The sequence below is a fragment of the Cyphellophora europaea genome (assembly GCF_000365145.1).
Source record: "Cyphellophora europaea CBS 101466 unplaced genomic scaffold supercont1.2, whole genome shotgun sequence".
Classification (NCBI taxonomy): Eukaryota; Fungi; Ascomycota; class Eurotiomycetes; order Chaetothyriales; family Cyphellophoraceae; genus Cyphellophora; species Cyphellophora europaea.
Genome location: NW_008481808.1, coordinates 3,147,500 through 3,158,841, shown reverse-complemented (window position 1 = coordinate 3,158,841; position 11,342 = coordinate 3,147,500). Strand labels below are relative to the sequence as shown.

Below are 11,342 nucleotides of genomic sequence, written 5' to 3'. Positions count from 1 at the left end.
TAACCTCTCCCTCTTACCTATTGATCCATGCTCTCTAGCACTCACCGCCCATACTGTGCTCGTTGAATATTTCCGAATTGATTACCGAAGCTGTCCCGACAGCACTGCAGACACTGCAACTATGCGTCTGAACCGGGTTGACCGTGGATACCAAACAATGCCGTTCTGCGGTTGTTGGTTTCCTATCAAGAATGGCTACCGCGTTGAGAAGCAGTATCTCCCTCGCATCGAATTGAAATCTTACACCAAGATCCTGTCAACGACCTCGCGCACCGAACTACAGCAAACTTTTCTTAACACCACCGAAGGCAAGCTTGACGAGGTCCAGTACACATTCCCACTCTATGATGGTGTCTCAGTCGTTAGCTTCAAGTGCACTATCGGTAAGAAGACCGTGGTTGGCGTCGTGAAAGAGAAGCAGCAGGCTCGTGCCGACTTCAAGGAGGCCGTCGACCGCGGCGAAACGGCCGGTCTTCTGGAACAGATTCCAGAGGCTGGCGATGTCTTCACCACCACCATTGGAAACGTCCCGGCCAACGAGCGGATCTATGTCCAGATCGTCTATCTTGGCGAACTGAAGCATGATGCTGAGACGGATGGATCACGTTTCACCATTCCAACCATCATTGGCCCTCGTTATGGCTCTGCGTCATCCGAGACCTCCAAGGCCATCAACACTGTCGGAGCAGATGATAGCAACGGCATTAACATCTCGGTCGATATTGAACTCGACAAAGCATCCATCATCCGGACCCTACAGTCCCCGAGCCACCCCATTGCCGTGACCATGGGTCGAACTTCGATCATGGAGGAAGACGCCTTCGATAACTGCCGTGCTTCTGCAACCCTAGCACTTGAGTCAGCGGAGCTTGGGAAGGACTTCGTGATTGTGTTCGTCTCGAAGGACCAAGGAACACCCCAAGCGCTGCTCGAAACCCATTCCACCATTCCGAACCAGCGTGCCATCATGGCTACCCTTGTTCCCAAGTTCAACATCCCCAACATCGTCCCAGAAATCGTCTTCGTCGTCGATCGTAGCGGCAGCATGAATAGCGATATTCCCATCGTCATCTCTGCACTAAAGATCTTTCTCAAATCCCTCCCAGTCAATGGCATCAAGTTCAACATCTGCAGCTTCGGCACCACTTACAGCTTCCTCTTCGACCGCAGCCGCGACTACAACCAATCAAGTCTTGATGAGGCCCTCAAACACGTTGGCACCTTCGATGCCAACTACGGTGGAACCAAAATACTGGAGCCTATTAAGCGGACTTGCGAGCAGCGATACAAAGACATGCCCCTCGAAGTGATGCTCCTGACTGATGGCCAGATCAACAACCAGCAAGCGCTGTTCGACTTCATCAACGAGCAGCAGAACGTTCGCTTCTTCTCACTCGGCATTGGCTCTGGTGCATCATCTTCGCTGGTGGAGGGCATCGCTCGCGCCGGCAACGGCTTTGCACAGTTCGTCGACAGCAACGAGAAGATGGACAAGCGAGTCGTACGTATGCTCAAGGCGGCGCTTACCCCTCATGTCACTGATTATCGCCTCTCTGTTCAATACTCCGAGGAGCATGACGAAGGGTTTGAGGTTATCGAGTCTTCGTCTACCACCACCGAGAAGACTGTGACCGCTGAACCCTTCGAGAAGAAGCCCATCTCGCTCTTCGACCCCACTGCTAAGGAGCAAGACGCGCCCACCAAGTCACATGCCTCCCGGTATGAAGGTGTTCCTGCAGTGTCCGTGCCTGACACCTTGCAAGCACCGCACACGATTCCGCCACTCTACCCCTTCAACCGTACCAGCGTGTACTTGCTCCTGTCTCAATCTACCATCAATTCGAACCCTGTCTCACTCACCTTGCGAGGTACTTCACCGTCTGGCCCGCTTGAGCTCAACGTCCCAATACAAACTCTTGACACCCCTGGCGAAACGATTCACCAACTTGCTGCCAAGAAGGCCGTGCAGGAGCTTGAACAAGGCCGTGGCTGGCTGACCACCCTCAAGTCTGACTCCGGACAATCCCTCAAAGAGCAACACGAGGGCCGCTGGGATCTCATTGTTGAGCGCGAGTGCGTCCGCCTCGGCACACAATTCCAGGTTGCGGGCAAGTACACTTCCTTCGTCGCCGTGGAGAAGAAGGCAAAAGGAGAGGAGGCCGAGGGCGACTCGCAGCAGGAGGACTTTGTCCAGGTCATGCCCGAGCGCCCAAGAACCAACGTCGACCTTCATAGCGGTGCCAGATACGCCAACATGGCTTTCGCCAATGCCCGTTCTGCTGCTGCGCCGCGCTTACAGAAAGCCTCGCAAGCGTCAGCGGGTCTGTTCGGCGGCAGCAGCAGCAGCAGCAACACGACCACTGGTGGCGGCGCCTCTTTGTTCGGCAGTAGCCAACCAATTTATGCCGCCATGGCCTCGCCCCCGCTCCCGCCTCCGCCCGCGCCCGCGCAATCGGCTAGTAGTGCCTTCGGCAGTGTTCAGAACTTCGGTGCGCCGCCCGCCGCCCCGCTCGCTTCACAGACCAGTAGCCTATTCGGCAGCATGAACTCCTTTGCGTCCAACTCTGGAAAGAAGAAAAAGCGCGCTGCGAGAGTTGGTATTAGTGGTGGCAGCAGCAGCGAGGGGATGATGTATGCCGATTTCGCCGGGGCCCAGGCCGAGGAGGCGAAGGTGTCGGACCCAATTGACGAGGAGGTGTCGGACCCAAGCGACAACGAAGACGAGATGCATCGCCTGATCGGAATGCAGAACTTTGATGGTTCCTGGGCCAACACCGAGGCGCTGTGGAGGCTGCTCGGCATCGAAGAATCTCAGGTGGCCGCTGCGCAGAGCAGCTTGGCAGACGAAGTGGCGGCGACGACAGCGGCGGTGGCGTGGTTGGAGGCCAAGAAGCAGGGCGACGAGGAAGTGTGGGAGATGGTGGTTGAGAAGGCTAAGGCTTGGTTGCTCGGGAAGGGGGTTGATGAAGATGTGCTTGGGAAGGTGAAGGCTCTGTTCTGACGGAGCAGCACGGTTTGGTTTCCGGGGCCCGTCGTCATATGGAGAACGGTGGTCTTGAGAAGTTACTTGCGGCGATAAAGCCCATGAGCGTGATACGACACAGGAGGGAAATGTGATGGCAAGCATCTATGAATGGATTGACGATGGGTATGGCGTCTCGCATCGCGATGACCTGGTAGTACGTAGACACGAATAGGATATAGCAATTCTACGACAACGCAAGCCCTGTTGGCGGTAATTGCTTTCGTTCTCGTTCTCTTCTGCTTTGATACTTTGATAATTTGATAGCACCACAACTCTTTCCAGCCATGAAACCTCGCCTTGTCTGTCATGCAAATCCCACACACGTGCCCAATAACCCACCAAGCACACAATCGTACATCTAGACACCCACCCACCTGTCTGTCTGTCTGTGTCAGTCAATCATCCATTCCATTCCATTCCACCTCTCCCTCTGCCTCAAACCTCCGGCCCCTTCAAACCTCAAAAACCTCACCCGCACCAACGCCATCCCCCTTCCTCGTCTCCACCAAATCCAGCCGCCAGCCCTTCCACCTCCCCAACCCCCTCTTCACCTCCCTTACATGCTCCACCATCTTCTTCATCTCCTCCTCGCGCTGCGCGCGCGCAAACGCCGCCTCGTCGAAACCATCTCCACCCTCATCCCCGTCGAAGTCTTGTAGGAGTGAGTCGTTCCGAGGCCGACCTGCACCACCACCGGTGGTAGCAGCACCAGCGCCAGGCGACTGCGGGCCCAGAAATGCGTTGAATCCCGAGGAGAGGTATTGCGTGAAATTGCTGTGTTTCTGCTGCTGCTGTTGGGTGCCCGGACTGGCGGTGGCGCCGCGCGAGGAGGCCCCGAAGAAACTGGATGCGCGGCGCGACGTTGCGGCGGCGCCGGACAGGTCGACTTCGTCGAAGCCTTCTTCCTGCGTGGCGCGGCCCTCGAGACTCGGCCTTCCGGCGGCAGCATTGGCGTCGGTGCCGGATCCGCCACCCATGCCGGGTTGCAAAGCGGTGCGCTTGTCCCGCCACACGCCGCGCTGCAGCTCAAAGACCTGGCCCTCGAGCTCGCGAATGCGGCGCTCCAGCTTGCGGCGCTCCTCGTCTTCCAGGTCGTCGATTCCTTCGTCTGCGCCTCCGCCAGACATGGCGCGCTTGTGCTTCTCGCGCAGCTTCGCGTTCTCCGCCTCCAACGTGGCAACTTTGGCGCGCAGGGCGGGGATCTCCCTCGCGGCCGCTTCGGCGGCGCTGAGCTTGCTCCCCGCGCGGCCCTCGGCTTCGCGGTGCAGTTTGTTCATGACCTCGACCTTCTTCTCGAGCTGGTCGGCCTTCCTGGCCGCTTCGGCGAGGGAGGACGTGGCCTCGGCGATTTCGCGCTCGAGGGACCGGATGCGCGTGTCTTTGGAGGTGCGCTCTGTGCCATCGGACACGGCCTTCTCGGAGGCGCGATGGAGGGCTTTTTTCGTGTCTGCGAGCTCAGTTTCGATGGTGCGTAGCTTCGTCTCGGTGGAGGAGAGTGTTGATTGAAGGGAGGAAATCTGCTCGCCGTGTGTTTCGCAGCCTTCGGTTTGTGAGGAGAGTTGGCCGCGCATGCGGCTGATTTCCAGCTGCATGTCTGCAATGGTCGCGTCTTTGGCCTCGAGGTCTTTCAAGTGCGACTGTGCTGCACTGTCGTGGAGTGCATTTGCAGAACTTTCTCGTCGTGATGTCTTGCCTCCTCCACCGCTCGTGGATCCGGTGCGTTGCTGGCGCTTTAGTAGCTCGATCTCGGATTTCAGGCTCTCGATGGTTTTGCTTTCTCCCGCGACCGACTCTTCCCGAAGCTCTTCGAGTTGTTCTTCTGTACGCCGCCATCGGGACTCATGTGAGGCGGCTTCTTCCGCTAGACGCTTGTTCTCGCGCTCTAGTTCTTCGACTCGGGCTAGAGGGCCGGCGCCTGGGGACGTCGGGCCAGGCGCTGTGTCCCGGAAGGAGGTGCTGCGAAGTTTGGACTGGAGGGAGATAGAGGCTTGTCGGCCGATATGACGAGCGCGTGAGGGCGCATCGGCAGGGAATGTATCATCTTCAGGCGATTTGGCAGCAGAACCCTCATCTGGAGGAGGTGAGGTGGCTGCTGCGATAGCGGCATTGAAGTCTGCTTCGTCGGCGTCGACAGGTTCTTCTGAGGTGGTCTTGTTGTCTTCTAGGGGTTTCTCCTCGGTCTCTGTAGGTCCATCCTCCTCAGGCTCTGCATCGGCCGCGTCCTTGGTAGGCGACTTGGGAGTGTCATCCTTAGTGGACTTGTCTTTGGACGTAGCACCGGATTTTGCGCCAGCCTTTTTCTTCTTCTGTAGCTGAGCGACCTAGTATAAAGTCTCATCAGTAGGATTCTGAGGCGAAGGACTGGGCCATGGTTGCATGAGGCGTGCTGTTTCTGTGGATATCGCAGGGGCTGCTCGAGAACAGCACTTACCCTTTTCTTTGCGGCCGCAAGCTTCTCGGCCTTCTCCTTGTCTTCTTCCTTGCCCATGATGTCAGACAGACGTTAGTGCGGCAGTAAGAGGTTCACTGCAGGGTGAAGTCGTCGAATTGTTGCGGCGAGGTGTCGTTGAGCGTTGGTCCAATCAGATTGTGTGGGGAACGGCGAGAATGAGTGACGTTGCCTGAAAGACCAAGCACATGTCTGATCGCCTCGGACATCTTAGGGAACAAGAGAGGCCGCAGTAAAATAGATAGCACAGGACATTAATGGTAGAAACCGTAATCGAGCTACAAAGAAAGTGTTCTGCCAGTCGCCTCATTCCAACAACCACTAACACAAGCATTGGATGGCTTGCTCAAACATGTTCGTACATAGCGTGTCGAAGCCGCCCTCACCGGCCTGAACGCCATGCTGCATGGTATCATTAATAATACACTCCAATAGAACGCCGGTGCCGTAAACAAGCTTAAACTCCCAATTCCATGGGACCAACAACCTCCTCACTCGTGCCTCGCATCGTCGACTTGCTCACGCTCCGCACGCTACGCGTCTCTTCGTCACTCAGAAGGTAATTGTGGTTCTCATCAACGACCGGTCTCGGCGGCGGACCGAATATCTCTTCGTCACTTCTTTCCTCAGACGTGGTGGGTACACCAATTGGGGCGCCGAGGACCGCAGTCCCGGGTTCATAATCGGGGTCGGCGACTTCAACGCCATCGCGATTGCCTAGCCAGTAACGTGCTCGCTTTCGTGCGCCGAGATCGGGGGTTAACCAACCGTCACTTTCATCATCTGCGAGTCTTTTCGTCTTGATTGGCGTCATCAGGCCGTCTTTGTCGTCATGTGTAAGAGCACTGATGCCTCGGAGATACAAGTAGCACACGCGCTTGCGAGCTTTGTTGAAGAAGAAATAGTTCACAGACCATATTGTGCCATCTTCGTCGTCCTCGAACGGGTCGAGATCGGGTGCGTAACGATAGATGTTGCACTCCTTCAAACTCATCTGTTGATCAATCAGGCCCCACATTGCGGGGCCCCAGCCCATCTGCCCCGGAGGCGGTGCAACAGATCCGGGCTTCAGTCCAGGGACCAGATACGAGTTCATTGGTCGAGGTCGCAGGTTGTACAGTGTAGAGTCGATGTTGTTTATCACCGCGCGCAGACTCTTCTCTCTCTTGAAGTCGGTTGGCCGCAGCGTATGCGAGAAATCGTAGTCCGGATGGCTCGCGTTGAGCGTCGCTATTAGGTATGCGTACGTTCTTCTGGAGCTTATCTTGTCTAGATTTCCGAATGGACTGCTGCGGCTGAGATTCAGGCTCGGAGCCATGAGCTTGGCTTGCGGCGGTGAGAGAGAATACGACAGGTTAAGCTTCGCCTGGTATTGCGCTTCCAGTCCATTTTCAATGTTCTTGTAGAGCTTCTTGTCGCCTCCGGCGGCTTTTGTAGTATAGAGATCGCATCCTCCAACTATATGCAGATCAGGGGTAGAGAAATTGAGCGCGGAGGTAACGATATCGAGATCGCGATTAGGCATGAACTGCACGGGAAGTCAGTACGATGCATAAAAAGCATTGGCGCGATGACTAGGCGACTAACCTTCATGATGGCGGATTACCGAGCAGCTGCGTCAGCCTAGCAGGCGCATCGCAGTCTGAGCCAGATAAGCGGGGTGACACGCGCTTTGGATGCAATCGCAAGGCGGTTTGGGTTGTATAGAGTAGATTTGTAACAGTCTGGCGCATTCAAGGCCACAATGGATCGTTTGCTCTTTGTTGGGTGTGTGATGGGCTTGTCTGACCTGACAAACTAGATGATTACTTGTGGAGTTATCCCGGCTGGCTGCAGAGACGGCTCTACCGTAAGTCAAGTAGCTAGACGGAGACCGTCTAGCAGGCAGTAATTGTTTGACGAGTATCCATAGCAGTGATGAGTAGAAGGTATGGCAGCGAGGAGGAGGTCAATCGAGAGGGGTTGCGGTCGAGGCGTGAGGTCGTCGGGCCAAGCCAAGGTGGAGAAAGAGCCGTGTGACCAATCACAAGTGGCGAACGTGGCATGATGGCACTCAGGCAACCGGGCAGTGGCCAGAACATGTTGTCGAGGCCGTTGTGAGAAGCCTGCTTTGCTGTCAACGTGCATTGGGAATTGATGTCAGTAGGCGCAAGTCAGGTGTTCAGATTCAAACGAGAACATGGCATGACCGAGACGAGACTTTCGGCCCTGCTGCTCAGCGACAGAAGTGACAGTCGGGCTGGATGAGCTTGCGTGTGACGATTGATTTCTTGTCCGCCTGAGCTGCACGCCGGCGTAGCTCGATCGCTGTATACACTGGTCACGCCTCGGCCGAGGATCGTGATATCTGACCTTGTTTGCAAAGCCACAGAGTACAGTATATCTGCTTACCCACTCTTACCGTCGCCAGGCGCCATCGCTATGCTTGAAGGATTCATTGAGTTGGTTTGATTTCTTCATCCCCTCCAGTCACATCAAACCAACGCCTTTGAGGTTCGTTTCGACCTCCTGTAAAAGCAGGTATTAGATCGCTGGTCGTTCAAAACACAAATCGAATTCAGAACGAAATGGATGCGGCGTAGTTTGTTGTCCTTCTTTTGATAGCGCACTTTTCGAAGCGTCGCTTTTTCACATAATCTTGGTGACTTCTTCTTCGACCTGTGAGATCGACGAAACTCGCCATTAGTCCAAGAGACCTCTGGAGGAGTGCGCAATCCAAACAATGAACAAACGTGAGAGCGCGAGGTGCACATGGTACAATATCAGAGCACAGCCCTAACATCACTTACCTCCATGTCTTCGAGGCTGTCCTCTTGGCTGATGCAGCGGAGAACATTCTTCTTGCTGCTTTCCTGCATCTCGCCAGCGAGAAGCAACTCATCCAGTATGAAGTATGCCTTTTGAAAGTTGAAGATGATGTCTAGTTCGCAGACATTGCCATAGTACTTGTCCATTTGCTCAACGTAGCGGTGAACGATCTCGAGGGTGATCAGTTCGTTGTCTGTGGAGTCGCAGCCGGCAATGAAGAACAACGAAGCATATCGACGATAGACGACTTTGCTGTCTGTAAAGAGAGCAGTATTAGATCACACTCTTCAAGGACACATTGTGGCTCGGGATGGAGCAAGGAGGATTGACCTTTGTATTCAAGGAAATTGCACATGCGTGTCCTTCGAGATAGGACCAGCTGGGACACATCGCGAACAATCTTTGCTTTGTCCTTTGGAGACAGCGTGACGAACCATTTGGCAAGTCTCTGTAGAAGAGGTAAAATTTGAGATTAGCCTATGTATTTTGGTAGGAAAGTGGGTGACCATGGGGGGTTGCTAACCACTTTGCCCTGGCGGCTGAGCAAGATTAGGTAGCTAAAAGCCAGTCAGTCAAGATCGTCCAGAGCTCCCACCATCAGTATATCGTACTTGACAGGCATCCTGCTGGGCCAGATGGTGCGGTGGTGAAGAAGCGTGAGAGTGTCAAGGAGCAAGTACGAAAAGTGGTGCCTCCAGCGCGCACTTTCTCCGGATAAAATCTCCGCGAATGCCCCGCCGCTGCGACTCTGAATCCGCCGGACCACCACCTAACATCCTCTGCTGAGTGACCAGCCTGACGACCCTCTTAGAGACAACCTGACCGAGATTATAATCTGTGCAGGTCAATTTCCTGGCTCCGTCTTGGCCGCAAGCAAGCTGCCGGCAAGCCTTTGCGTGACCAGTCTCACTTGACTCCGAGATCACCGCCTGGCGGACAAGATGAAACTTATACTCTCGACATCGTAAGCCTAAGACAACACGTGCTGATGACGCTGTATATTGACAAAGCATTAGCAACATAATGTCGTCGGGGCAGGCGGTGCTCCGGCGACCGACTTTCTCGAAATCCAATGTTGAGCTGATTAATTCCCTCCACTCTAACTTCGACATTCATGTCTCGGATGAGGGTGGCAGTCCAGCCTCAAGTAGCCTGCCAGCGTGGGTGAAACAGGAAGGAGACGATATATACATTCCTTCATGGCGACCCACGCCCTTGAGTGAACCACGCGAGTCGTACGATATCACTGCGAAACTATTCTATCTACCTGGTATTCCGTCTTCGAGACGTTGCAGACATACTAGAGACGCGATCGAGTTGGTATTGAAAGAGCTTGGTGTGTCAAGCATCGATCTCTTGATCGTGAGCTATCCAGGCGTCAGCTTCGATGCCGATGACGATGGTGAAGAGGAGGCCTCTGTCGATGAAGAGGACAGTGGGAATAGCGAGGACGAGGGCTTCGAGGCCCAAATAAAGACATGGCAGGTGCTCGAGGCCCTGCATGAAAAGGGTACGATATCGCAACTCGGTCTGTCTGAGTTCAGCTCAACTCGATTGGAGAGGTTTCTGCCCGAGGTCAAGATCCGCCCAAGCGTTGATCAGATCAACGTCAAGGACTGTTGCGTCGTGCCTAAGACCCTGATCATGTATGCGAAGGAGCACAACATCGAGCTGCTGACGCATAACGACTGCACCGACATTCTGCCACCCGGTACAACTCGAGAGTTGTTAGGACCCGGTCAGCAGGGTGCCCGCATCATCGCAGCGGGATCCGATGCCGGAGACGAAGATGCGGGTTTGAAGGGTGACATTGAGCCTCAGTGGGTGATCAAGTATACCGCAGTCGTCAAAGATCGTGGAGTGATCGAGAACAAGGGATACTTCGCAGTGGCGCAGCTTGGTACTTGCATCGAGGACAAGGCGTCACTTGCCCAGTGAGGGCTACCCTCCGAAAGTATCCTCTCCAGCAAGGCGTTGGTAGGTGTTTTGTCGTCCTTCAATCATAGCTTCGGGGTTCATCCGATCATGCTTCTCTTTCTTCCTCGCAACCGCACTTCGTCTAGCCGCTTGAGGACAATAGGCGCGCCCTTCCACACACCTCTGTACCCCTCTTGGCTCTGTAGGACCTCTTGGTCGAACCACTGCTCCTGGCGAGGATGCGTCGACCCAAACGCCCTCTCAAGCACATACAAATCCACCGCCCGGTCCTCATCCTGAATTGCCTGCGTCGCCAATCCAAAATCAATGAGCACCACCTCTCCGCTCAAGTTTGGCCTCCCACCTACATTTGCCTGCTCGACTTGGCCCCCTCCATCCGCCGTAGCACCCACCCGCCGAATGATGATATTACTGCTCGTCAGGTCCCCATGCACCACACCCCCTCTCGCATGCATTCCCGCCACTGCCCTTCCCATCCTCCTCAACAAGCCCTTCATCTCCTCCTCACCCTCGGCCTTCTCCTGTGCTGTCAGCCCCTTCCCCCGCCACCACGCATCCCACTCCCTCACCAACTCCTTAACCGTCTTCCCCTCCACCCACTCCATCAGCAACCACGCCCCTTTCCCATTGCTCTCGCCACTCTCCTCCGCGACCTCCTCTCCCTCCATAGTCCCCGCACCCGTCTGCCCCACAGGCCTAATCTCCCTTGGCAGCCCCCTCACCTTCCGCCCAACATCCCACTCTACTCCCCACACCGCCGGCACAGCCCAGCCCTCTCTGTCAGCCACGCCGCCGAGTTTGACCAGCACGCGCGCCTCCGCGAGCACGCGCTGCTTGGTGAGGCGCTCGTCGAGGATGCGGTGCCGGTATTTTTTGCTGGGGCGCACTTTCAGGGCCGCGGGTCTGGAGGGGTCAAGGTAGCAGGTGCGGTACAGCAGGGCTTCGGCGCCTTGGGCTATCAGCGTTGGTGGGGGTGTGGTGGTTGTGAATGGGTAGGGGAGAGGGTGGGCGGAGTGTGAGGCGGGAGTGTCGTGTGTTGATGGTGCTGGAGGGTCGTTGTTGGGGTGGACTTCGGCCATAGTGGAGGGCTGTCGTGCACAAAGATTAGAGACTGGTGCGCTG

At 55.6% G+C, this 11,342-nt stretch overlaps 6 protein-coding genes across 6 annotated transcripts; 2 read left to right on the top strand and 4 right to left on the bottom strand.

Annotated features, from left to right (window-relative positions):
• Positions 1-157: 157 nt before the first annotated feature.
• Positions 158-3,001, top strand: HMPREF1541_02700 (uncharacterized protein; the record flags this gene model as incomplete). The annotated part of the gene is made up of 1 exon (XM_008717055.1): positions 158-3,001. One exon carries the CDS (start codon positions 158-160, stop codon positions 2,999-3,001), a length of 2,844 nt encoding a protein of 947 aa, XP_008715277.1.
• A 476-nt stretch (positions 3,002-3,477) lies between these two features.
• On the bottom strand, positions 3,478-5,513 carry HMPREF1541_02699 (uncharacterized protein; the record flags this gene model as incomplete). Its single annotated transcript, XM_008717054.1, has 2 exons — positions 3,478-5,346; positions 5,457-5,513. 2 exons carry the CDS (start codon positions 5,511-5,513, stop codon positions 3,478-3,480), a joined length of 1,926 nt encoding a protein of 641 aa, XP_008715276.1.
• Positions 5,514-5,931: 418 nt separating this feature from the next.
• Positions 5,932-7,067, bottom strand: HMPREF1541_02698 (uncharacterized protein; the record flags this gene model as incomplete). Its single annotated transcript, XM_008717053.1, has 2 exons — positions 5,932-7,002; positions 7,062-7,067. 2 exons carry the CDS (start codon positions 7,065-7,067, stop codon positions 5,932-5,934), a joined length of 1,077 nt encoding a protein of 358 aa, XP_008715275.1.
• Positions 7,068-8,236: 1,169 nt separating this feature from the next.
• On the bottom strand, positions 8,237-8,904 carry HMPREF1541_02697 (uncharacterized protein; the record flags this gene model as incomplete). Its single annotated transcript, XM_008717052.1, has 4 exons — positions 8,237-8,538; positions 8,613-8,730; positions 8,806-8,839; positions 8,894-8,904. 4 exons carry the CDS (start codon positions 8,902-8,904, stop codon positions 8,237-8,239), a joined length of 465 nt encoding a protein of 154 aa, XP_008715274.1.
• A 401-nt stretch (positions 8,905-9,305) lies between these two features.
• HMPREF1541_02696 (uncharacterized protein) lies at positions 9,306-10,220 on the top strand (the record flags this gene model as incomplete). The annotated part of the gene is made up of 1 exon (XM_008717051.1): positions 9,306-10,220. The coding sequence occupies one exon, from the start codon at positions 9,306-9,308 to the stop codon at positions 10,218-10,220; it is 915 nt and encodes a 304-aa protein (XP_008715273.1).
• A 77-nt stretch (positions 10,221-10,297) lies between these two features.
• On the bottom strand, positions 10,298-11,299 carry HMPREF1541_02695 (Kae1-associated kinase Bud32; the record flags this gene model as incomplete). Its single annotated transcript, XM_008717050.1, has 1 exon — positions 10,298-11,299. The coding sequence occupies one exon, from the start codon at positions 11,297-11,299 to the stop codon at positions 10,298-10,300; it is 1,002 nt and encodes a 333-aa protein (XP_008715272.1).
• Positions 11,300-11,342: the final 43 nt, after the last annotated feature.